Source organism: Syngnathus typhle, linkage group LG18, assembly GCF_033458585.1.
Source record: "Syngnathus typhle isolate RoL2023-S1 ecotype Sweden linkage group LG18, RoL_Styp_1.0, whole genome shotgun sequence".
Classification (NCBI taxonomy): domain Eukaryota; kingdom Metazoa; phylum Chordata; class Actinopteri; order Syngnathiformes; family Syngnathidae; genus Syngnathus; species Syngnathus typhle.
In genome coordinates, this window is record NC_083755.1 from 4,090,957 (window position 1) to 4,111,819 (window position 20,863).

General features: G+C 41.0%; 5 protein-coding genes and 1 non-coding gene across 14 annotated transcripts; 3 read left to right on the forward strand and 3 right to left on the reverse strand.

Moving 5' to 3' along the window:
* Window positions 1-9: 9 nt before the first annotated feature.
* sh3bp1 (SH3-domain binding protein 1) lies at window positions 10-4,669 on the reverse strand. The gene is made up of 18 exons (XM_061264391.1): window positions 4,536-4,669; window positions 3,948-3,990; window positions 3,773-3,877; window positions 3,619-3,695; window positions 3,353-3,464; window positions 3,186-3,262; window positions 3,033-3,120; window positions 2,902-2,970; window positions 2,663-2,753; window positions 2,454-2,593; window positions 2,279-2,390; window positions 2,135-2,216; window positions 1,793-1,873; window positions 1,622-1,735; window positions 1,453-1,550; window positions 1,247-1,373; window positions 893-1,182; window positions 10-543 (listed from the first exon to the last, which is right to left on the reverse strand). The coding sequence occupies exons 1-18, from the start codon at window positions 4,583-4,585 to the stop codon at window positions 278-280; spliced, it is 2,022 nt and encodes a 673-aa protein (XP_061120375.1). The 5' UTR covers window positions 4,586-4,669; the 3' UTR covers window positions 10-277.
* On the forward strand, window positions 4,535-13,906 carry plbd1b (phospholipase B domain containing 1b). Of its 2 annotated transcripts, none has more exons than XM_061264397.1 (11): window positions 4,535-4,648; window positions 10,401-10,623; window positions 10,743-10,826; window positions 10,919-11,060; window positions 11,128-11,271; window positions 11,427-11,565; window positions 11,920-12,120; window positions 12,194-12,334; window positions 12,409-12,594; window positions 12,782-12,888; window positions 12,983-13,906. In XM_061264397.1, the coding sequence occupies exons 2-11, from the start codon at window positions 10,577-10,579 to the stop codon at window positions 13,157-13,159; spliced, it is 1,368 nt and encodes a 455-aa protein (XP_061120381.1). In that variant the 5' UTR covers window positions 4,535-4,648; window positions 10,401-10,576; the 3' UTR covers window positions 13,160-13,906. The 2 variants fall into 2 exon arrangements, with proteins under 2 accessions (XP_061120381.1, XP_061120380.1); XM_061264396.1 differs by lacking the exon at window positions 4,535-4,648 and adding an exon at window positions 9,942-10,089.
* Window positions 4,952-7,733, reverse strand: pdap1a (pdgfa associated protein 1a). Its single transcript, XM_061264435.1, has 6 exons — window positions 7,549-7,733; window positions 6,983-7,065; window positions 6,839-6,907; window positions 6,636-6,760; window positions 6,076-6,227; window positions 4,952-5,953 (listed from the first exon to the last, which is right to left on the reverse strand). Exons 1-6 carry the CDS (start codon window positions 7,559-7,561, stop codon window positions 5,925-5,927), a joined length of 471 nt encoding a protein of 156 aa, XP_061120419.1. The 5' UTR covers window positions 7,562-7,733; the 3' UTR covers window positions 4,952-5,924.
* On the reverse strand, window positions 8,050-11,206 carry cby1 (chibby 1, beta catenin antagonist). 5 transcript variants are annotated; one of them, XM_061264431.1, is made up of 6 exons: window positions 11,107-11,206; window positions 10,519-10,619; window positions 9,054-9,152; window positions 8,855-8,960; window positions 8,518-8,630; window positions 8,050-8,421 (listed from the first exon to the last, which is right to left on the reverse strand). In XM_061264431.1, exons 2-6 carry the CDS (start codon window positions 10,528-10,530, stop codon window positions 8,353-8,355), a joined length of 399 nt encoding a protein of 132 aa, XP_061120415.1. In that variant the 5' UTR covers window positions 10,531-10,619; window positions 11,107-11,206; the 3' UTR covers window positions 8,050-8,352. The 5 variants fall into 5 exon arrangements, with proteins under 5 accessions (XP_061120415.1, XP_061120414.1, XP_061120416.1 ...); XM_061264430.1 differs by lacking the exons at window positions 10,519-10,619; window positions 11,107-11,206 and adding an exon at window positions 9,394-9,550; XM_061264432.1 differs by lacking the exons at window positions 10,519-10,619; window positions 11,107-11,206 and adding an exon at window positions 9,309-9,459.
* Window positions 9,834-9,906, forward strand: trnar-ccu (transfer RNA arginine (anticodon CCU)). The gene has a single exon. It is a non-coding gene; the product is annotated as a tRNA-Arg (tRNA).
* A 113-nt stretch (window positions 13,907-14,019) lies between the features above and the next one.
* kctd17 (potassium channel tetramerization domain containing 17) lies at window positions 14,020-20,799 on the forward strand. 4 transcript variants are annotated; one of them, XM_061264413.1, is made up of 7 exons: window positions 14,020-14,428; window positions 16,030-16,138; window positions 16,345-16,436; window positions 16,892-16,987; window positions 18,034-18,159; window positions 18,924-19,055; window positions 19,427-20,799. In XM_061264413.1, the coding sequence occupies exons 1-6, from the start codon at window positions 14,099-14,101 to the stop codon at window positions 19,011-19,013; spliced, it is 843 nt and encodes a 280-aa protein (XP_061120397.1). In that variant the 5' UTR covers window positions 14,020-14,098; the 3' UTR covers window positions 19,014-19,055; window positions 19,427-20,799. The 4 variants fall into 4 exon arrangements, with proteins under 4 accessions (XP_061120397.1, XP_061120394.1, XP_061120396.1 ...); XM_061264410.1 differs by having other exon boundaries at window positions 14,021-14,428; window positions 16,889-17,035; XM_061264412.1 differs by having other exon boundaries at window positions 14,021-14,428; window positions 16,889-16,987.
* The last annotated feature ends 64 nt before the right edge of the window (window positions 20,800-20,863 follow it).

Here is a 20,863-nt window from a genome sequence, read left to right on the forward strand (position 1 = left end):
ACTTGGAAGTGATGTTATTATCTTAGATGCATATTTTTATTTGTGGACAAATGTCGGATTTTGTAATCATTACAGCTTCCTACAGGTACAAGAATGGAAATGAATATCAAACTTGTTTTGTTTAAAAACATCGGAAAGAGCGGCTTCAATCCATCATGGCCTCGATAGACCTTCCAAGAAAAGTGTTTCGGCAAAGCATACAATTGTCTTGATATGAAGACATATTCAAATTAAATATTATCTACGTGTCAAAGTTAAAGTCCGTATAGAGCTCGTCTTACTGGGCTATTGAGGGAGCCACTTTGGACTGTAACGCCGGGGGTAGAGGTGGAGGACAACTAGGAGCTTTAAGATTGGGTTTTTTAATCGGCGGCTTTTTATGACCAACCGATGGAGCTGGAGGCGGCGGACGTGTCACCTGGGTCCCGTCTGTTGTTGTGGGAGCTGGATGGTGCTGAGGCTTTGGCGGCGCTGACGTTTTGACCGTGCTGGAGTGAGCCGTCACCGGCTCGTCGGCTTTTCTCACACTGATGCTCCTCTTTGCTGCAAAGGAGAGACAATGTACAGACTGTAAGATCAATGGCAAATTTACATCTTTCGAAAGAACACAGACAAGGACAAAGTAAAAGGCAGCACTTGGGGACGTACTGTGAGCCATGGGGGCCCGGGTTAGAACAACATGCAAGATGATCTGAAGGTGTGATATATTAGTGGGTAGTGCCAAACATCCTGTTTGTATCTGTATTTATCTTCCTTCTGCAGACTTGCACTAACTTTACTTGTGGGAGGAAAAGATTAGATGTCAAGAATGTGTCAACAAAATGGGTTGAATGCAATGTCTGCGCACAACAAAAACAACAGCAAGTTAAGTATTAAGCGCGTTCTGACTCACGTTTGACGACTGTTTTAAGTGAGACGCGCCGTGCCTCTGAAACAGGCTCTAACAGATCCGAGCGCTGCGTCTGGACGGGGTCCTTGCTCTGTCCTGAGGTGAACGCTGCAGTTTTGGGATGTGGTGCTGGGTTTTGATTTGGCAATGAGCTTGGTGTTGCGGGGGCTGAGCTGCTCTGTATCGTCATGTGTTTTTGGTTGGTGGTTGCGGCGTCGTGTGCAGAAGCAGCCCACGCTTGGCGTCTCATGGAAGTTACAGAGGAGACGCTTATCCCGTCCTGAGATGACGTGCTGCAAACAGAAACAATCTACATTAGTAATAGTCAATGTCAAAATATGAATTGTTCCGCTATACCCGCTCGTCTTGTCGCAAGTTGAAGAACAAGAGGCTGTGGAAACTTTTCTGCACAGTTGTGTTTGTTCTGAGATCATGGACAGGTCTTCTTGGTCCTTGGGAAGCTCCGGAATCTCAAAGGAGATCTCTGAATGAATATTTCGGTGTCAGTATGAATCGAAATCAGCGTCGAGGAAGACTGAAGTAATCTGTAAGTATTTTTAAACCTTCAGGGAAGAGCTCTGAGCTGTATTGAATCAGAGGCTCAATAACCGTCACCACCTGCACTGAAGATGCGGCCGCCATGTCAACCAGGGTGATCTCCCTTAAAAGGGAAAGCAGATAAGATGAGATTGACCGAGGGTAGAAAGCGTGAGGGTGGACACGTGTAGTTACCCCTCAGCTTGTGGCCAGAGGAGATTGGGCCCTAGCACGATGGCAATGTTACCGGGCGACATCTTGTTTGTAGCCTGATGCTCGGACAGAAGCGACAAGAACTGCACCAGGTACCTGAAAATATACGAGATGTTAATTTCCACATGATTAGAAAAGCAAATCATTCCAAACCTGAGGTTGTTGTAATTTTCAGGCGGCAGCTTCTTCAATAGTATTCGGAATTGCTCCAGCTTCTTTGTGCAGTCTTTTTCACTGTGAATACAAACAAATGAGCTTTTAATCAGTTTTCAAGTGTCTTAATATAAAACACAAACTAATTCCACAAAGAGTCAAGAACCACAATCCCACTAAATCAGAAGCTAATTATTAGCTAACAACAAAACAACACAGCTCTGTAATGTAAATTTGTCTGAATATAAAAGAAGTGAGAACATTTTTTTTGTCACTTTTCTATAAAGTCATAGATTTGAAACTGATATGAAACATCATGTGTGGAGTGGATTTCATACACACCTGGCAGCTTTAAACCAGTCATTGTAGAGTTCAAAGGTCATTAGTGGTTCAGGAAGCTCTCGCAGGTAACACTTCAGAGCTCCTATTGGAGTAATTCAACATAATTTCACACTGATGTAAGTGAGATAAAAATAGATATCTTACCAGCCACAGCGTGAGGATCTATCCTGAACTCGCTGTGGTCGACAGTTCCTTGATCCATGCAGATCTTGAGCCTCTTCACCACCGAGGCCGCCGCCGCCAGACGAAATAGACCCTGGAGATGAAGTGTAGTCGAAGGCCCTTCAGCTATTACGCAAACTTCAACTAAAAGTCTTACCTCCTCCCTCATCCCTGTTCTGAGTAGCATATGAACACATTCTTGAATGGGTGCTGCGATTTCTCGCTTGTTCTGAAGCAGGTGAGAGGAAAGAGGCTCCCCGAAAACTTTGGGTCCAAGGGGGTTCGCTGGTGGCTGCCCTGTTGCTCATCACATATGTAGGTTAAGTCGAGGGCAAATCCGTGTGGCAAATAAATGCGTGCACTTACCTTGCTGCCTGTGATTCTCCTTGAGTTCGTTGATATTTTTATCCAGGAACTCATGTGAATGTTTGTGATATTCTGCTTGCAGCTCCAAAAGCTTCAATGAAAGGAATAAGAAGAGTGCAGCTATATCACAATTTATTGCTAATTTTTTAACAATATTTTTTTTCTCATAGGATAATGTAATAAATGAAGTTTTACTGTATTAAAATTAGTTCTTTTAAGTAGTTTAAAATGCAACCTACGCGAATGAAGTAGCTCGCATAGTCGTCTTCTTTAGTTGCAAAGTGATACAAGTCAGCCGAATAATTATTCTGTAGAGACAAGAACAACATTTTGTTAAAAGTTCTATTGTTTTGAGAACCAATGATGGTACCTTGATGGTCTCCAACTTCCTCAGAGCTTCTTCTTCCTCTTCCTTGAGACCGTCTTGTTTGGCTTGTGGACCGGTACTGCCCTGGCTCCTGGAATCAGACTTGTCATGTATCAACTTGAACAGAAAGTATTTTAAAGAAAATAAATAACTCACCTGAGTCGTGCATTGTTCCAGTCGGCATTTAGCTTTGCAAATTGCTTCTTATTTTTGAGAATTTCGGGTAAATCATCCTTAAAAACAAGAAGAGAAAGGAAGGAAGTAAATTTGATGCAAGCAGACATTAAAAGGAGACATTATAATTAAAAAGTCCATGACGTCACCTCGCTGAGTTTATTCAGTGGCTCCAAAACTTCCTTTTCCACTTTTATTTCAAAGTCTGCCAAGAGGCTGGCCAACATCTTCTCCATGAAGCAACACATCTCCAACACCCTCCTGCCACAAAGAGCTTTGGTTATTGTTCTTTCAAATGCATTCCGTCGCATGTTTCACCACAAGCTAGTGTGGTTTGTCTCTCTTCCTAGTTGGTACAGAACTAAAAACCCCAATCAGGAACTTCTCACATGACTCTTAGCTCAGAGAGGCTCACCTGATGGACGAGTTGGCGTCAAAGTCTTTGAAACTTTCCGCCATGCTGATTGACAGCAGCATTAGAGGCAGCTTCTTCTGTGGAGAAGCGTAAAAAGCGGCGGTGAGCGGTTAAGGCAAGGAAAGTTTTTTTTTTTTTTTTGTGGTATTCGTACCATCCGTTTTTCGGCATCTAGCCCCGCCTGACTCTGCATGCAACCTTGGAGCTTCTTGTGGAGCATCTGTGCTGCTCTTTTGGCTGGCTCCACCCGCTGCTCCACCTTCGATTCAATCAAAATGAAATGCCGTCAACTACGCTGAAGTCAAATGATGCCATTTTATTTTTCTCACCACAACCAGGTCTGATTGGAGAAGCTCGCTGACATCTTGTGACCTATAAATTAGACATACAATATTGTGAGTTTCCTTTCACAATTTACTCACGTGTGCATTATTCAAGAACTGTTCTTATTTCTTTGAACTGATCGCCACACATTGCCTGATAAATCAAAATGATCAAGCATCGACATCGTAATGCAAATTGAAAACATCCCCAGGCCTGACTGATGAGTAATAAAAAGCAAATGTGTTCCCTTTTATAAAAGTCACTTTTGGAAATTAATTCTCAATCAGGAAACTGATATGAAAGAAAAGGGGAAATACAGCCAGACAGTAAAAGTGTATATATTATGTTTGTGACTGTGCGTGCTAGTGCGGTTTCTCTTTTGCAGATGCACATTGCTGTTCTCACTCAGGATGTGCCAGAGTGACAACCCAAGTGACACAATAACACAAATTGTGACATGCTGCATGTTTGTGACAACACAACATGCTAACACAACATTGCAAAAGTTGTGATTTCACCTAAGCAGATTGATTCACTTCCAAATTCAAACAAGCGTTATATTGAAAGTGACTTAAGTAACAAAAGGAACTTACTTTGAGGAAGAGCCAAGCTGCTTGAGAATGCTCAGAGATTGTCGGAGCATTGCCACTTGTTGGTCTTCTCTAGAGTGTCTCCGGATGCTTGAAGGGCTGCGACCTACTTGACAGTGAGCTTTTTGTGTGCGTCTTTTAGTTCTCGTTTCAAACGCGCTCTTTCAAGTTCTGAAGCGGTTAATGAGGAAGTTGCACAGATGCAATAAGAGTTCGAAGAGATGTGGGCTTTTTTTTTTTTTCTTCTCTCTTTCAGTTGACTAGCAAACACTTACCAAGTCCGGGTACTTGCAACTACTTCGTATTATATTAATAAAATGTATTATTGCTGATGTAGCTTTTGGTGACTAAAAAGAAAAAAAATAATATAAAAGAAAAATCTGATTGAATCAACACATGGAGCATTGATACAAAGCAAATTTCAATTTATGAATCAATTTCTTTATTAAATGACTTCAACTACAAGAAGGAAAAGTTGAGGGATTCGTTTCTATGCTGCAATTTGTTTTCCTTTTTCCTAAAAACAGTTGGCGGTTTGGTTCTTTTATACGAACGTGTGACTGTTATTATTGAAGCTTAATACCTGCTCAGGGACAGGCTGGATTTGAAATCAGCATCCAATTTGTGTTCTGTAAACAATATTCGATTGTTTTGCTGGTTGAATTTAGAAGTTACAAAAGACTGTTTTGAAATGGAATGCTGTAAAAAAAAAACTATAATCACAGGCGAGGTGGTCTTTTGTAAACAATGAGGGTGTTGAGTTGAGGTACAACAAAAGAGACAACGAGAGGATCCTAGTATAAGCGCACCAAGGCCACTTTGACGCAAGGCTTCCAAAGACGGTGTTTATCTATTACAACAAAAAGGTAGTTCAAGTAATAGTCCTTCTGCTTTGAGGCATTACAAGAAATGTCCACTTCATTAACTTGTCATGTGTTGAGGAAATGAAAATTATTATTCCAAATTTGCGTGCAATTCTCGAACTATCCAACAATAACGAATCAGGCGGAAAGAAAAGTTAAAGCACCTAAGGCCTCCCGGTGTCGACTCCTTGCTGTTGTGAGTCCCGACAAAATTTTGTAAAAATGGCAAAGGGAATGCAAATGATTAGAAACATTAAGATGGCGGAAGAAGAGTAAAGAGTGAGACAGAGAAAACCCACGCAGGGGGGGATCCCAAATGTTGCATTTGTCTTCATCCCTTGATGTTTTCACCTGGTTTGTTTTTTTTGGGCTCTGTGGAGCACGTCGGCCTCTTTGCTGTTGTTACGCCAAGAACTTGGATGGAGCTCGGGGGCAGCCATATCATGTTCCGACGTTACTCAAATGTTTTCCCTTGCCTCTGTCTGTCCCTCTGAGACCGATGTGCATGTTGAAGTTGTTGAGGAGGTGCCTAGCGCTTTGCTTTGGTGTCCTCTGCATCTTTAACGAGCAAACAAGAGATTTGACATTTTAAAATGGGAAATCCAGTAAGTCTAAGAATCCAGCATTTACAATGTTGGATTCATGAGTTCCTGCCAGGAGCTTGTGCAAAGTGGCCTCACCTTTCCTGAGTTCATCTCTCTTCCTAGCAGCTTCCTCTCTCTGTTTCTTAATAATCGCAAGTCTGGCCAGGTCAGCTTTTGCCTGGTCAGTCTTCCCCTCAAGATGAAGCTTCATGTAGCGTTCCTTAGACTTCTGCTTCTCGATCTCCTCCCTGGCGGATGCCACAACGTCAAAAAGTCATTTTGAGGTTACGAACCAGGAATATGGCAACGTGTAGTTTTTAAAAGAGTGAGCTTATTGCCATCAGCGCAGTCCAGTTACCATTTAATACTCATTCATGGGATATTTCTTGAATGCCATTAAGTGCCACAAGATGGCGCTAGAGTTCTTTTAAAAAGGAGGGCTTTGGCATCAACTTATGGAACCTTGCTAAAGAGCTATGCGGAAGTGAAGGGAGGAGCTTCTACTCAACTGCACAAATTGGTCAACTCAGTGACTGAGGAAAAAAGTGGTGCTACATTACACACTTTTAAAAAGGTGTGTCAATTATTTGCATTTTTGTTCATTGTTACTATGACATTACTGTGACATGCAATGTCATCTTTCATGAAAGACCCACCTCTCTCTGCGAGACAGCTCTCGAGGAGCTTCGACATCTACTTCGGTCACTTTCTTGCTTTTCTGAGAAATGCGGTTTGGATTCTCAATTTCTATAAGTCCCTCCACGCCACTCCTCTTCTTATGCTGCATGCACAAACAAACATGTTCGCATTACTCTGATGAAAGCTGGCAGTCAACTAAAATAACAGCAACGATGTTGACCTCAGACTCTTCCTCGCTGCTACTCTCCTCTTCTGAACCGCTCTCTTTCGCGACACCATCATTTGCTTCCTGTTAGAGGGAGGGGACACATTAGTGCATCAGACTGAGACAATTGATGATTGAAAAATGAATTGATTTATTTACCAGCTCTCTCTGGGCTTTCATTTGTCGGTCAATCTCCTCTGGATTGCTGAATTGTTTCCCTCTGCCCTTATGGCCCTTTTTTCCTGCATGCCAATAACAATAAACACAAAAATATTATTGTGCTTTAAATAATATACATTTTACGGTTATAAAACACTATAATTACAGGGGGGAAAAGCCTTTTATTTTCGGCTGTCAATTAGTTGCATATATGTGACTTCTGGAATTATTTAAATTAATTCATTTCCAAAATACCATCTTAAAATCCACAAATATTAGTCTTGCGTCACATACAGTAGGTTCAAACTGAGTACACATATTAGAAAACATTGACTTGACTATAGCAGTCTTTAAAAATAAAAGTGAGACTGTCAACCACGATAAACATGGTAACGTTAATAGTACCAAAATATGCAGATTAGTGATGTTGCCTGGGTCGCATCACCCAATATTACAACCTACGTAGAATTCGATTAGCATGCTACAAGCTAAGCATGCGTAAAAGCTACCTCTCGACACTACTGTTAGCTTAAACTTGTTTACGACGCTTCGGCGGTGACACTTACCGCCTCTGGGCATGATGAAATATAACGTCACCAACAACAATGTAACTAAATACCACTGGTAAACGTAAAGTTTTCTACGACACGCCGTTAAAACACAGCTAAAACAGTTCGAATTTGACGTTCGTCAGCTAAAGCGCTAAGCAAAGAAAGCGCTCACAGCAATCTGTGCATGCGCAGTCACTGGCTGATGACGTCTCGCTACGACCGCCAATCAGCTTCACGTACTGACTCTCTTGGGCGGGGTTAGAAGCAACAAATTTGAACAAATAATATATAAAAGTACAAATACATATTTACGAATTAAATATTGGAATAATTCAATAAATAGTCACAGAATTAAATAAACATTAAAATAAATATTTCACGATACAATTATTTAATTACAGCACCTTTAGTCCTTCGTAATATCTGGTGACCAAAGCTTACTATGATTACCTTTTTTTTAACATGCTAATATATTGGCAAATTATTAAATTACCCCAATAAAATAAATCCAGTGACTTTGATTGTTACAGTTTTCACTTTAATGTAAGGATGAATTAAAAAAACATTTGTCCAAAAGATCAATATTGAATATACAATAGGAAATTTAAAAAATCTGCAAAATATGACTGCAGGCCTATCATCGTTGCAAATAGACTAGATAGAGTTATGCCCAAATTTATTCATAGCACTGGGATACGAATAATCTTAGACTTGACTTTTATACACACATAAATCTTTGTCTATAATGTAGTGAAGAAAATACACCATTTTACGTAAAAACTTCCTATGAGGAAGACATTACATCACGTTTTCATTTCTTTAATGTTGAGACTTTATGTCCTCCACTTCTTTCTCCATCAGGTGGTACTCAACCATCGATTCTGTCAGCTACACAGAAAAGAATACAGAGGATTAGAAGAAATGGAGAAGAATAACACTCATGAAGACAGAGTAACTGTTTGTTACCAAAACCTCTGCTCTCACCATGTCAATAAGAATTTCTATCTTCAATTTCAGGGTATTGTTCTCTTCCTCCAGCTGCAAGTTTTTCTTCTTAAGTCGCTCGACTTCTCGAACTGATACATGTCCCCCTGATTCTGATCAGACAAATAATATATGGAGGGGGTCAACATTTTTAATTGCAGCAGCACACTGGTGTTTGACAAGATCTGATAATATCTGTATTAGCCTTCGTAAGTGGAGTTTGCATGATGCATGTGGAAGATGATGGCTTCTAAATCAAGAACCTCCTGTACAGAAGAAGCTACATTGTGATATTCTCTGCATTGGTTTGTTATGTAACAACACTGTTAGTAATCACCTGATATCCATTGTCCATCCTCAAATTTCAACGTCTGTCCTCCAATGTTCATTGAAGGAGGTCCATATTCAAGACCCAACTCTAATTCCCGTGTGGAACGGTCCAACTTAAATAAAGGACATTAGTCTCTTAGATCAGTTTACTCTCCACAAATCCATGAAATCCACATTTTTATTGTTTTGAAGGCGAATAAACTTACTGTGTGAAGGTTCGATAACGATGCTGATTTCCGCGGAGGAATCTTCTTCGGACTGAATGATTTCCCAAATCGAGGGAGCTTCAGGGACATTTTTAGATCCTAAATAAGATCGAGATGAACATTACCGTGAATGGAAATGCCAAGAACGCTTTTCACGCCAGCGCGTGTTTATGGTTACCTAGTAGTTAGTACGCTATGCGGCTAGCTAATGCTAGGTTGCTAACCGTTACACGCTTACTCGGATACTTCTCATACCTGACCTTTAATTGATACTGTTGACTTGTTGTTAGACAGGTTAGTGGTGGCAGATAACTGACTGAGTTTATATATTTATAATTACCTCCATACAGACTTTAGTGAAATCCCTAATGCTGTCGACTTCTATGTCAAACAGCGCAGCAGTACCGCGCAAGTGCGAATGTTCCATTCAAAACCACATCAATCTGGTCACAAAAACATTGAACGCCTAACAGTACACTACCCTTAGTCTATTATTAGAACGGCAAGAAATCTAGTATGCATGCATCACTCTTTGTATGTTATTCTGTGACGTTTAGGTTTGATAGCCAAAGTGCTGGGCCCCTGTAAAGACGAGAAAATGGAACGTTCGACTTTGCATCACCATAGTGATGGGATTCCCTTCCGCTTCATTATTGTGTATAATAAAAATGTTCTCAGATTTTATTGGTGTATGAACATTTATGTACTTTACCATTAACACGGCAGGAATGACGTCTATTGATATGAATAAAATAAAGGTTGGAACCAAGAAATGTTCAGGCCCCAGTGGCCTAATGGATAAGGCACTGGCCTCCTAAGCCAGGGATTGTGGGTTCGAGTCCCATCTGGGGTGGTTACTTTTTTTTTCCCTTCCATTTAACTCATCATCGTTACTCTCCAACAGCCACTCCGCGAGGAAGTGTTACATTGGGAAATACGGGACAACAGCAGGGATTTATCAGGAAAAAAATGGGGCAGCATGGCATCAAATTGTGCATCCTGTTGAACACTTTGGCAGCATCAGTGCACACTTGGCGTGAGTATTAGAATTTGTTGGTAGAACAAGTCAAATCTAAATTATTCTCCTAACTATACTCCTGGAAAAACGATAGTTTACACAAAAAAATGCTGTCAAATATTACAATGTATACATCTGCCTGCATATTTTTTAGAGCCTTCATATTCGCCAATACAAATTGAAGCATGCAAGACAGGTCAAACAAGAGGAACAGAGAAACATGTTCTTTAAATAATTGAATACCGATGACACTGTTATTACATGTGTTCCATAATGTCTGTTATTCAACCTCAACCACGTGACCCTGAACCATCCTCTTATAATGACAGACCTCAATGAGGCCACCGTGTATTGGGATGCAGCCCAGAAAAGGGTGATCCTGAATGAGGGGGTGAAGGAGACAGAGGGTGGTGCTTATGGTTACTTCAATGACAGCCTGCAACTCACTGGATGGGGCATCTTGGAGATCCGCGCTGGCTACGGAGACGTCCAAGAGGAAGATGAGATGACATTTTTCCTGGCTGGCTACCTGGAAGGCTACCTCACTGCTGGGTGAGAAGATGGGACTACTTTTTATGGTGTAACCCTTAATAAACTTTTAACAAATGGAATTGCAAGATTATCATGTACATGTACTGATACAAGTATACTGTCCTTTTTTTTCATTGCAGACAAATATTTAACCATTACTCCAACATGTACCCCCAGCTAATAAAGGATGAGAGGGTTTTAAATCCCTTGAAAAGATTCTTAAGGTAAATATTTAAAATATCCTGAAATGTTTTCTTCCTTAGTATTTAAAATAAACTAAATTTCTCACAAAGCAATCCTACGGGCTTCTACACAGCAAACAGGACCAGTGGGCCAGGGAGCAAGTAAACCTGAGGAAGACTAGTGACCCTTTGTGGAAACATTTGGGACTGATCCTAGCCCAACTGGACGGCTTAATCGCTGGAGCTGGACAATGGGCCAAAGTCAAACACATTGAAGTGTGTTTTGTAAATATTTTCATCATTACCATGTCATTGTACTCACCTCGCTGTCCTCCCTTCCCAGCCTCTGTCTGCATTTGCCGTGCAGTTTTTAAATAGTGTCGGTGACCTCTTGGATCTCGTCCCTGCGCTGACGCCTCGCCCCGAGTCTACTGGGCCCACCGCTTTCAGGATGCCGGGAATGGGCCACTGCACGGCCCTCATAAAGGTCAGCCTTGACTCACTTGGCCCAAACTGTGAGCGAGCACTGATGAATCATGAAGCAATTTTGAAGCTCCATTTCCCCCCTCACACTGAAAATTATTTTTGGAGTCAGGGGGGGGAATTGGACCAAAATGTAAACATCTCTTCTCTGTGTGCCAGGTGACATCTGGGTTTGAGAATCTGCTGTTGGGCCATTCCAGTTGGTACAATTATGCAGCCACCATGCGCATCTATAAACATTGGGACCTCAGGGTGTCACATTCAGCCACTGGAAAAATGTCATTCAGCAGCTACCCTGGTAGAGAAAAATACTGTACATATAAGAATCAAATGTGAGCCATAATATCTTGTGTTTTGACCTCACAGTCAGGTCAAATCAGGCTAAGTCATTTCATCAGCAAAGATTTGTCAAAGCCCAAGGCGTACAAAAATCCTCTTACAGGCTCTGTTATTCTAATACAACGTGCTATTTTTAGAACGGGAAGGATGTGACTTCACTGTGTTACAATGAAGAGATTTCTTCTTTTTTTTTTATGACAACTTCAAGTAAAATGCATGAAAAGTCTGGAGCAGCAGATGTTTCAAAGAAATTTGTTGTTAATAATTGCATGTAACCTCAGAACACCTCATTATTTTCATCCTCATTCCGCAGGTTTCCTCTCATCTCTGGATGATTTCTACCTGCTCGGTAGCGGCCTGCTGCTGACTCAAACCTCTATCGGTATCTTCAACGCCTCGCTGTTTTCTCAGATCAGCCCTCACAGCCTTCTGGCTTGGCAGAGAGTGCGATTAGCCAACAGCCTGGCGCACAGTGGCCATGAGTGGGCGCAGATCTTCTCCAAATACAACTCAGGTTAGAAGCAGAATGTGATCAGGCTCAGAATGTTTATGCTGGAAACAAAGTGACATTTCTTCTCGTAATACAGGTACATATAACAGCCAGTACATGGTGGTGGACTTGAGTAAGGTTTCGCTGAGGCAGAGTATCAGGACTGGAGCTCTGACTGTCGTGGAGCAGATCCCCGGGAAAATTCGGCACACTGACCAGACTCAAGCTTTACGAGGAGGTTACGAGTACTTTTTGAATTATCGGACTCAAGTCAAAGTCATCTTAGTAATAATATTTGCTTCACTCTTTAAGGCTACTGGCCATCCTACAACATTCCATTTCATGTTGACATCTACAACCTGAGTGGGTACGATGTGATGTGGAGGCGATACGGAGAAGACTTTTCCTACGATCTTTGTCCCAGAGCCAAAATTCTCCGCAGGGACCAGGCTAAGGTGTATGACCTCAGGTCCCTCAAGCACATCATGCGATACAATAGTAGGTGTTAAAATATAATATCAATACAAAATGGCTTCTATTACCATTAGTGGTTCGAAGACATGTTAGCCTTTTTTTTGAAAGGGCAGTTTGCGTTGTTGTGGGCGTGGACATAGCTGACTCCATTTATCCGCACACACAGTGGAGTTACAGCTTCATTATTTTATATATATTGACTATATTTCAGACTACAAAAGGGATCCTTATGCCAAGGGCCATCCGTGTAAAACCATTTGTTGCCGGAACGACCTGCGCCTAAAGAGACCACGCCCTGGAGGTTGTTATGACACGAAGGTGAATGTGTTTTTGTTCGGTTGTGCAATTTCACTCAAAATTACGTTTGAGGGAGTGCATTAAAAAAAATTCTCACTCCTGTCACATGACACAGGTGACTGACTACCAGATGGCTCTCCAGCTCGTTGCAGAGGCAATAAACGGCCCTACAACCCAGGGGGGTCTTCGACCATTCTCGTGGCACTCCTTTAACATCACCGCCCACCAGGGTCTTCCTCCCATGTATAACTTTTCTTTTGTCACAATGAAACACGTTCTCCAGCGGCCCTAAACGCACCTACCATCACCTCTGTAATATTTGGTTTGGAATCGTTTTGTCGGTTTTTTTTTTATGCTAACATTTGCTAATTGCCATTCGACACAAAGAGACATGGCACAGGCTGTTTGCAGATTGCAGGTTTTTGGATATGATGCAAAGTGTTATTCCCTGGAGTAGTGGGGGGGGGGGGGGCGACCTTTTCCTCCAGCATCACCCGCAAATGTTAATGTTTAACCACTGGAGGGCTATTTTGACATGTAGCGCTGATGCTAAAGGACGCAACTACGTGGATTCTATGTAGATTATTACATGTAGTAATAAAAGTGATTAAAGAATCATTAACATGTAATGTATATTGTTTAGTTTTTAATGTTAAGGCAATGCCTGTGGATGAAACAAATAATACAGACAAATCTGAAATGAAGTAACACACTGACCCACACGTGAAATGAATTTTCGTCTTTGTTTGCATAGGGCTATTGTTTTGTCTGCAGGTTTCATTTTCACTTCCTGCTTACATTGAGCAAGATACTAAACAGTGAACACCCAGTTGAGCAACATAGTAAAGAAGCATGATGGAACAGCCATGTACTAACACAGTTTATATTCAAAAAGTCTGTACATGTGTCAAAGTACAATACAGTGTATGCATATTTTTATATTTTAAAGAGTTTTAGATTAGCTAAATATTGATTCTGAGCTGCAGATGACGTAAGTGGGTTGATATAGCTAGTTGCTACATAGTGGTCCTAGTAAAAGGGCGAATTAAATCCCTATTGAAGGGTCTTAAATGCACAGAAGCAAATGTCCGAAGAAAAACTACCAAGACCACAATGCACCGGGGCCATTCCAGGCCACGCCCAGAACCGCTGCGGGTTGGCAACCCATAGAAAACGCGGAGGAACCAACTCGCTGGGTTCCACTCTGCAAGGAGAAGCGGTCCCTTCCCAAATGGCAACCACGGCGGACGACGAGTGGGATCCCGCACTCCACGGATGCCACCACAACATCAACAACAATAACAACAACAATAACAAAGACAACGAAGCGGGGGAGACCGCGACCTCCTCTCCGACCAGCTCCACCGAATCCGGTGGGAAGACGTCGCATAGCGTCGGTAACGGTTCGGCGGTCATCAACCCCGGGGGAGGAAATAATGGGAAGTGGGTTCGGCTGAACGTCGGTGGCACCGTGTTCCTGACGACGAGGCAGACGCTACTCAAAGAACAAACTTCGTTCCTGTACCGATTGTGCCAACAGCAAGACCTGCACTCGGACACGGTGAGCCCAACCATGACACCCTGGTCCACAATCGAGCATTCTTTTAATGACGAAAGTAAATATAAAAACCTCCATTATGCATGTTTAGTACCGCGTAATAGAATCCGATCCTCCCGTCATACTCCCGGGACACTTCATTAGGCACACCTACACAATGCAATGAGAGGTGTTTCTAATATATTGTCCCTTTAATGTGGGTAAGTAACCCATTATAACGAGTATACTCAAATTAAATCTTCCTCCTGAAAGTTAAATATGCGGTCATTGGCTTTTATTTATGAGCATTTATTTACTAGTCCAGTTTATATCCTCACTAGTAAGACAATTCAGTGCACTAGTAGAATATCAAATAAATGCTTAATTTCCTTGCTATTGTGAGTGAGCTGAAAAAGAAGTGCAATGTAAAAGGTTTTTCAGTTTATCACATACGCTCCTTTTTATATTGGAAGTGTGTGCGTGTCTCAGCATCCTTCCATGGTGTGAGTGTAGCTGGAGTCAGATGGAGGAACACGTGCCAATTTCTGCAAGGGGCTGCGAAATCCCACTTGCATCCTATGTGGAGTGAAATGGAATGAAAATTTGATATGTTGATAAGTATAGGAAGAAGGGACGCTTAAAGTCGTCGTCTAATGGTGCTGCTCATTGCCTCGTCTTCAAAATCGGAGGATTCAATGCGACAATCATATCATTTGCTGTCTCATATTATTGAAGGTCAAAATATGAATTGATTCATTTTGCTTGTGCCACACATTTTTTTTTAACGGCAAATCTAACTCCCTAATCTGGATTATATCCATCCGAGCTAATTACACAAAGTTAATGTTGGATGATCAACGTGTAACAGGATTGCAGATTATAATCCCCTTTATGAAGCTCGGATTCTGTTTCGTATTTGATACTGATTCAATATTTCATCAGGTTACACAGGTTGTTTGGAATCAAGGCGTGTCTGTGCACGTTTCTGCCCTATTTCCCGCCCCTGTTTGAAATGTGGAAATGTTTTTCCCATGTCACGGTGCCAATGTGGATTCCGCTACAAGTCCAAACTCGCTTTCATCTGTGTTATGCGACGATATAACAAATAGGACAAATGTTTAATGAGGGGAAGAAAAAAAAAGGCTGATATTATCGTTTGACAAGTAGCCAATCACGATCGGAGAATTCACGCTGTGTGTACTTAACCTCTGCGGGGAGTCGTAATCTACTTAACAGTACAGTCGAGGTGAAAAACATTTGTGGACACGCCTATTACATCATAACTAAAGGATGACTCGTTAAATGTTTTCCTTCCCCAAAATGACACCCGTTTTATTTCAAAACACTGACGCACCAAGGAAGCTTCTGCCCACACCACACTCCCAAAATACACTAATGTGATTATTCTCTACCCATCTTCATCCTCCGTCCCCTTCAAAGTTCTTTTGAGGGTGTTATTAATAGCTTCATGTCCTTCTCAAACTGCTTATTTTCCATGACTGCTTATTTTCCATGTGACTTCTAATTTCTATGCCCGAAGAGCAATAAATTACGTTTGTTTGTAGAAGGCATTGAATCAAATGTTGACGGCAATGCTAATTTTGTGGGGGGGGTTTATGGAACAGGATGAGACAGGAGCCTACGTGATTGACAGAGACCCCACCTACTTCGGACCCATCCTCAACTACCTGCGACACGGCAAATTGGTCTACAACAAGGAACTAGCTGAAGAAGGTGCCAACGCTATCGCTAATACAATCGATTAGTGACTCATCTAATAATTGTTTTATTTGTATTAAAATGTATTTGTTTAAAATATTTTTTACTTAATGACTGTTTATTAACAAATTATATCGCTTTTTTGTTATTTTATTTGAGTGAAAAACTTAACACATTACCGCGGCACACACTAACTTGTGTGTTCCTTTTTGGGTTTCTAGGAGTCCTGGAGGAGGCTGAGTTCTATAACATCACTCCTCTTATAAAACTCATCAAAGATCGCATCATAGAGAGGGACACCAAGTCCACGCAGGTAAAACACAAATGTTTTTTGCCAGAGCTTTTTTTAAAATCTACAACGCTTCTATTTGTGATAGATATCACATCACTTTGTATCTCCTCCAAGATCTTTTGTTACTGCCTCGAGTTTTTTGTGTAAAGAGTTTGCTGCTGCCACTGTTTCTCTCTCTTTTTTTTTTTTCTTTTTCAGGGTGATTGCACTCACACTTATATAATCAGAGCACCATCCCTAAGCATACTCCCACTCTCTCCCTGTGTTGTGTTGTACTGCACTTAACTGCACATGCCTGGGGGTCACATTCGGCACACTCTTCTGAAAATAGTAAAGGCCTACTACTGACAGTTCAATTAGTTTCTGTTTTAAAGATGATCTTATCACTTTGCGTTCATTTTTGGTTTCATGTGACTATTCAAATTAATTGTCATGTCCTTTATCTCTCCCCCCCCCCCCCTGCACTATATCAGCAGGTTCCCCCTAAGCATGTGTATCGAGTGTTACAGTGCCAGGAGGAGGAGCTGACCCAGATGGTCTCCACAATGTCCGACGGCTGGAAGTTTGAGCAGGTCAGCGTGCGCGCCTGCAGAAAGCCCCGCACTGGACTACTCTGGACTGTGGGTTGGACTCACGCTGCTGCTGACCCTTCAACTTTGACCCCCTCTCGCCCCACCCCCCACCCCTGACCCGAGCCCTACTCGCTGCACTTCCATTAGCTTCTGCTTTCTGAAGCGCCAGAGAATGCAGATAGCAACCACATTCCCAAACCACAAGTGCCTCTGTTAAGAAGCCTTACAATTGTGGTTTCATTTATTTATTTTATTTCTTCAGACGCAATGCAATTTACTGGCGAGTAGGCTGCAACTAATGATTGTATTAATAATCGATGAATCAGTCGGTTATTATTTTGCCAATCGATGAATCCGATGTTTCATTTCCATTCGTTTATTCAAGAACGGCAACATATTTCAAACTGACCGTGCAAAAAATGCAAAACAAATGATTGCGTTTCAGTTACTGGTTTGATACGTAAACATTTATAAATGTAATATTCCCAAAGTAAAAAGTAATATTTGCAAATGTTTTATGAGAGGCTGAAATTCTAAGGATGGACAATTTTTAGTTCATCGCCGTCTCAAAACGATGAATCAGTTATCAAGAAAGATTATCGATTAATTCGATCATCGACTAGTCGTCGATTAATCGATTAGTCATTGCGGCTTCACTGGAGAAGTTTGTGGAATAAGGCAAGACTGGTTTAAATTTGTCCGCTAGTAAGTTACAGTATACCAAAGATGGAAACACAACAGTTGCTATTTCAATTTTTTTCACACAGGCTTCTCTCCAACCAATCAGGGTAGCAATCACATTTAGCCCCTCCCCTCCCTGCTTTGCCACCTTGCTCAAATACGCACAATACAGCTTTGCTTAGCACACATTGTCTGTAATTTTAACATAAATGTCCACGGCTAAGTCTGCAACAACCGGCTGTCCGCTCCCCGACCTGACCCAGCATGCATGAAAACCAGAGTCTCTCCTCACTCACGTGTTTTTCTTCCTCGATGAGCTTTACTTCCTGCTGATAAATCTTCTCTTTCCGCGCGTGTGTGTCTAGATGGTGAACATCGGCTCGTCGTACAGCTACGGAACAGAAGATCAGGCCGAGTTTCTGTGCGTCGTTTCCAAGGAGCTTCACACGCCTGGGTCTGGACTGGGTACAGAGCAAAGCCACAAAACAAAGGTGAAATTCTCCGTGGCACACATATGTGCACAAATTGAAATTTAGAAATATAGAATTTTTTATTCCAAAAAAAAAACCCATGTTTATCTTCATGTGAGGGTTTTAAATAGAACGAGGAATTTATGCGCAGGGTGGACCACAATTTGTCCCACTGAAGCTATTTGGGATTTTCCCACGCATTCCAAATAAACAACTAAATATGAAGTGAATACGCTAAAAATAATATTATTTAAAACAAATAAGTAAACATTCAATGTGTATACAATTAAATTGCCATATTTTTTTAATTCATATTCTATTTTTTTAAATAAATATATTTTCTACAAAATATCTAATTTAAATTCCGACTAGTTTAATGTCTTTTTCTATTTTTTTTTAACTCATTCACTGCCATTGACAGCTGTATCCATTTTAACTGGGCTGGCAGTGAATGTGTTTACCAAAGTGCGGTTATAAACATGACCATAATAGAACGAGAAATATTTTGAGTTAGTGTGTCATAGTCGGGTTGTAAATTTTTGGAGTGTTTATGCGTGTGTGTGTGTGTGTATTCATGCTTTGAAAAAGCTTCAAATGTCACTCGCCTACAAATGTCATCCACTTCATCCACATCAAGTGACCTTTCAACTCTTCTCGTTCATAAAAGATATATAGTGTCAATATATATCTGCCTACTCACTGACACTCATCAGCATTCATTTTTTTTTCCCATTTTCTATCCATTTATTTTTTTCCCCACCCTTCGTCCTTCCTGCTGACCGCAGCCGACGGAGCCGCAGGAGGAGGAAGCAGCGAAGGAGGAGGAAGAAGAGGGAGGGAGAGAAACCACACCGAATGAGTGGCTTAGAGAATGAGGGAGTCATGTTTCTTTGTTCGAAAGCCAGTCGGGGGAAAGGGTGAGGAACTGGTGTGTGTGTGTGACCTTGGGGTTTCATGCCACTGCATCGGGTTTAGTTCAAAATAGATCAAGATGTCTTCTGTCTTCATCATTGGAAATAACAGCGCAGCCAATCGGCGGCTTCTAATTTCCGATGCTGTGACATGAAATATCCTTGACCCTTGACTGCGGCACTTCTGACGTTACGTTGTCCTTCCCAGACATTCATACACAAGAGCACACACATTTTGTTTTTTGCTTTCTTAGCCATCGCGTATGTCCCCATTTTCAACATCATCGCTGTCATGGCAACCAGACGATAACTGCAATGAAGACGCACTGCCATCGAATGCGGATCGAGTCGCTAACTGTTTTGTTTTTCTTCCGCAGCTTTTCCAGATCCACGGCTCCCGGATGTAGGCGTAACGAGAGCCCTAAATTATTTATTTAGGCTCATAACAACATCCTGTATATGGAATGTGTGTGTGTGGTTGCTGGAAATAGATTTGTAGCATTTTTATTGACCAATTTAAGAAGATGAAGTGAAACAAGACATTTTTAGTTCAGTACAGCAATATTCTCAAAAGTATATTCCAAGGACCTGGCAAATAGGTTTTGTGGTGCAAACAAGGTTAGCGAAGCTTAGTACATTTATGACCAAAGATTTTGGCGAACCCGGATTACAATACGATATATTGAGTTCCCATCGAAGCAGTTACAGTTAACGACAAAATGATCGTTATTATTGCATCATGTAGGATGGAATGCAAAAGAGTAAATGAGAAGTATTACAAAATTAGTTTAGAAACGTTTCATGGAGTCGCACCTTATGTTAAGTTTTTTTGTAATGCATGTTCTGAAAACGATTCGATCCTTATAATGACACTTGTAGCGGGATTAGCGGGATTAATGTTAGCATAAAATGTTTAGCCGACGATAATCACGTCGGTGGTATAGACGACGATTTTTGTTCGGTGACTTTACCTATTTTTTTTAAACATTCAGTGCCTTGTTCAAACGGCAAAAAAGCTGACATGTCAAAATGGTCACGGATGTTTTTATATGTATTTTAGAATTCACTTCACGCGTACATTACAATCTCTTGCCGAGTTTTGTTTTGATTGCAAGAGAGTCGTTTTTTTTTTTAATATTCTTTTGTATATTTGACTTATTTATTATCAAGCTTTCTTTGGAATGTCTCCCTTTTAAAAAACAAAACAAAAAAAAAACAGGGTTTTGTTTGCTTTTTTTTTTTTATACTCAATAGTTGTCATGTTGGACTGATTCAATCATCTTGACCCGCACAAAAATATGACACAAAATATGCTGGTGTGTTTGGAACAACACAGCCACGCGTTAAATTTGAGTTCCTTTCAACCTTTTCTGTTTGCATGGCGAGAGTGCTTTGCGACAACCTCACAATTTATACACCATACATGAAATGCTTCCTGCTGTATTTGATGTGTATAACCCATAAAGGGCAAATTATTATTTCTGTACATTAACAAAAGTGGAATTTAAGAAATGTGGATTTAATTGAGTATGCTGCCTCAATGTACTTAAAGGGGATTTTTTTTTTTTTAGGCTACCACTTGTCAAAATATGAATAAGATTGCGAATGTCTTAACTTCCTCTTCATAAAGAATAAAGTGGCACGCTAACTTTTCGGGACTTTGGAAGCATTCTGAAAAAAAAATGTATTTTATGTACATGAATGACTCTACTCTAAAAAAAAAATAAAACATCCTTTTGTTATTTTTAAAGTGTTGTTTTATTTTACTATATTGTATGATGGATGGGTACCTAACAATATGGAAATATTAAAGA

Excerpts from the sequence above, each read along its gene's own strand:
- sh3bp1 (XM_061264391.1), bottom strand. The coding sequence starts at position 4,585 with ATGCTCCGACAATCTCTGAGCATTCTCAAGCAGCTTGGCTCTTCCTCA. Across the intron at positions 2,971-3,032 it reads GGAAGTTGGAGACCATCAAG|AATAATTATTCGGCTGACTT; the intron begins GTACCATCATTG and ends TTGTCTCTACAG. Across the intron at positions 1,183-1,246 it reads ACTTGCGACAAGACGAGCGG|CACGTCATCTCAGGACGGGA; the intron begins GTATAGCGGAAC and ends TTCTGTTTGCAG.
- pdap1a (XM_061264435.1), bottom strand. Across the intron at positions 6,228-6,635 it reads GAGCTGTCTCGCAGAGAGAG|GGAGGAGATCGAGAAGCAGA; the intron begins GTGGGTCTTTCA and ends GGCATCCGCCAG. Across the intron at positions 5,954-6,075 it reads GAGAGATGAACTCAGGAAAG|ATGCAGAGGACACCAAAGCA; the intron begins GTGAGGCCACTT and ends TGCTCGTTAAAG.
- cby1 (XM_061264430.1), bottom strand. The coding sequence starts at position 9,480 with ATGGAACATTCGCACTTGCGCGGTACTGCTGCGCTGTTTGACATAGAA. Across the intron at positions 8,631-8,854 it reads GGATGGACAATGGATATCAG|AATCAGGGGGACATGTATCA; the intron begins GTGATTACTAAC and ends TTGTCTGATCAG. Across the intron at positions 8,422-8,517 it reads TAGAAATTCTTATTGACATG|CTGACAGAATCGATGGTTGA; the intron begins GTGAGAGCAGAG and ends TTTTCTGTGTAG.
- plbd1b (XM_061264396.1), top strand. The coding sequence starts at position 10,023 with ATGGGGCAGCATGGCATCAAATTGTGCATCCTGTTGAACACTTTGGCA. Across the intron at positions 11,272-11,426 it reads ACTGCACGGCCCTCATAAAG|GTGACATCTGGGTTTGAGAA; the intron begins GTCAGCCTTGAC and ends TCTGTGTGCCAG. Across the intron at positions 12,335-12,408 it reads GACTCAAGCTTTACGAGGAG|GCTACTGGCCATCCTACAAC; the intron begins GTTACGAGTACT and ends TCACTCTTTAAG.
- kctd17 (XM_061264410.1), top strand. The coding sequence starts at position 14,099 with ATGGCAACCACGGCGGACGACGAGTGGGATCCCGCACTCCACGGATGC. Across the intron at positions 16,437-16,888 it reads GGGACACCAAGTCCACGCAG|CAGGTTCCCCCTAAGCATGT; the intron begins GTAAAACACAAA and ends GCACTATATCAG. Across the intron at positions 18,160-18,923 it reads AGCAAAGCCACAAAACAAAG|CCGACGGAGCCGCAGGAGGA; the intron begins GTGAAATTCTCC and ends TGCTGACCGCAG.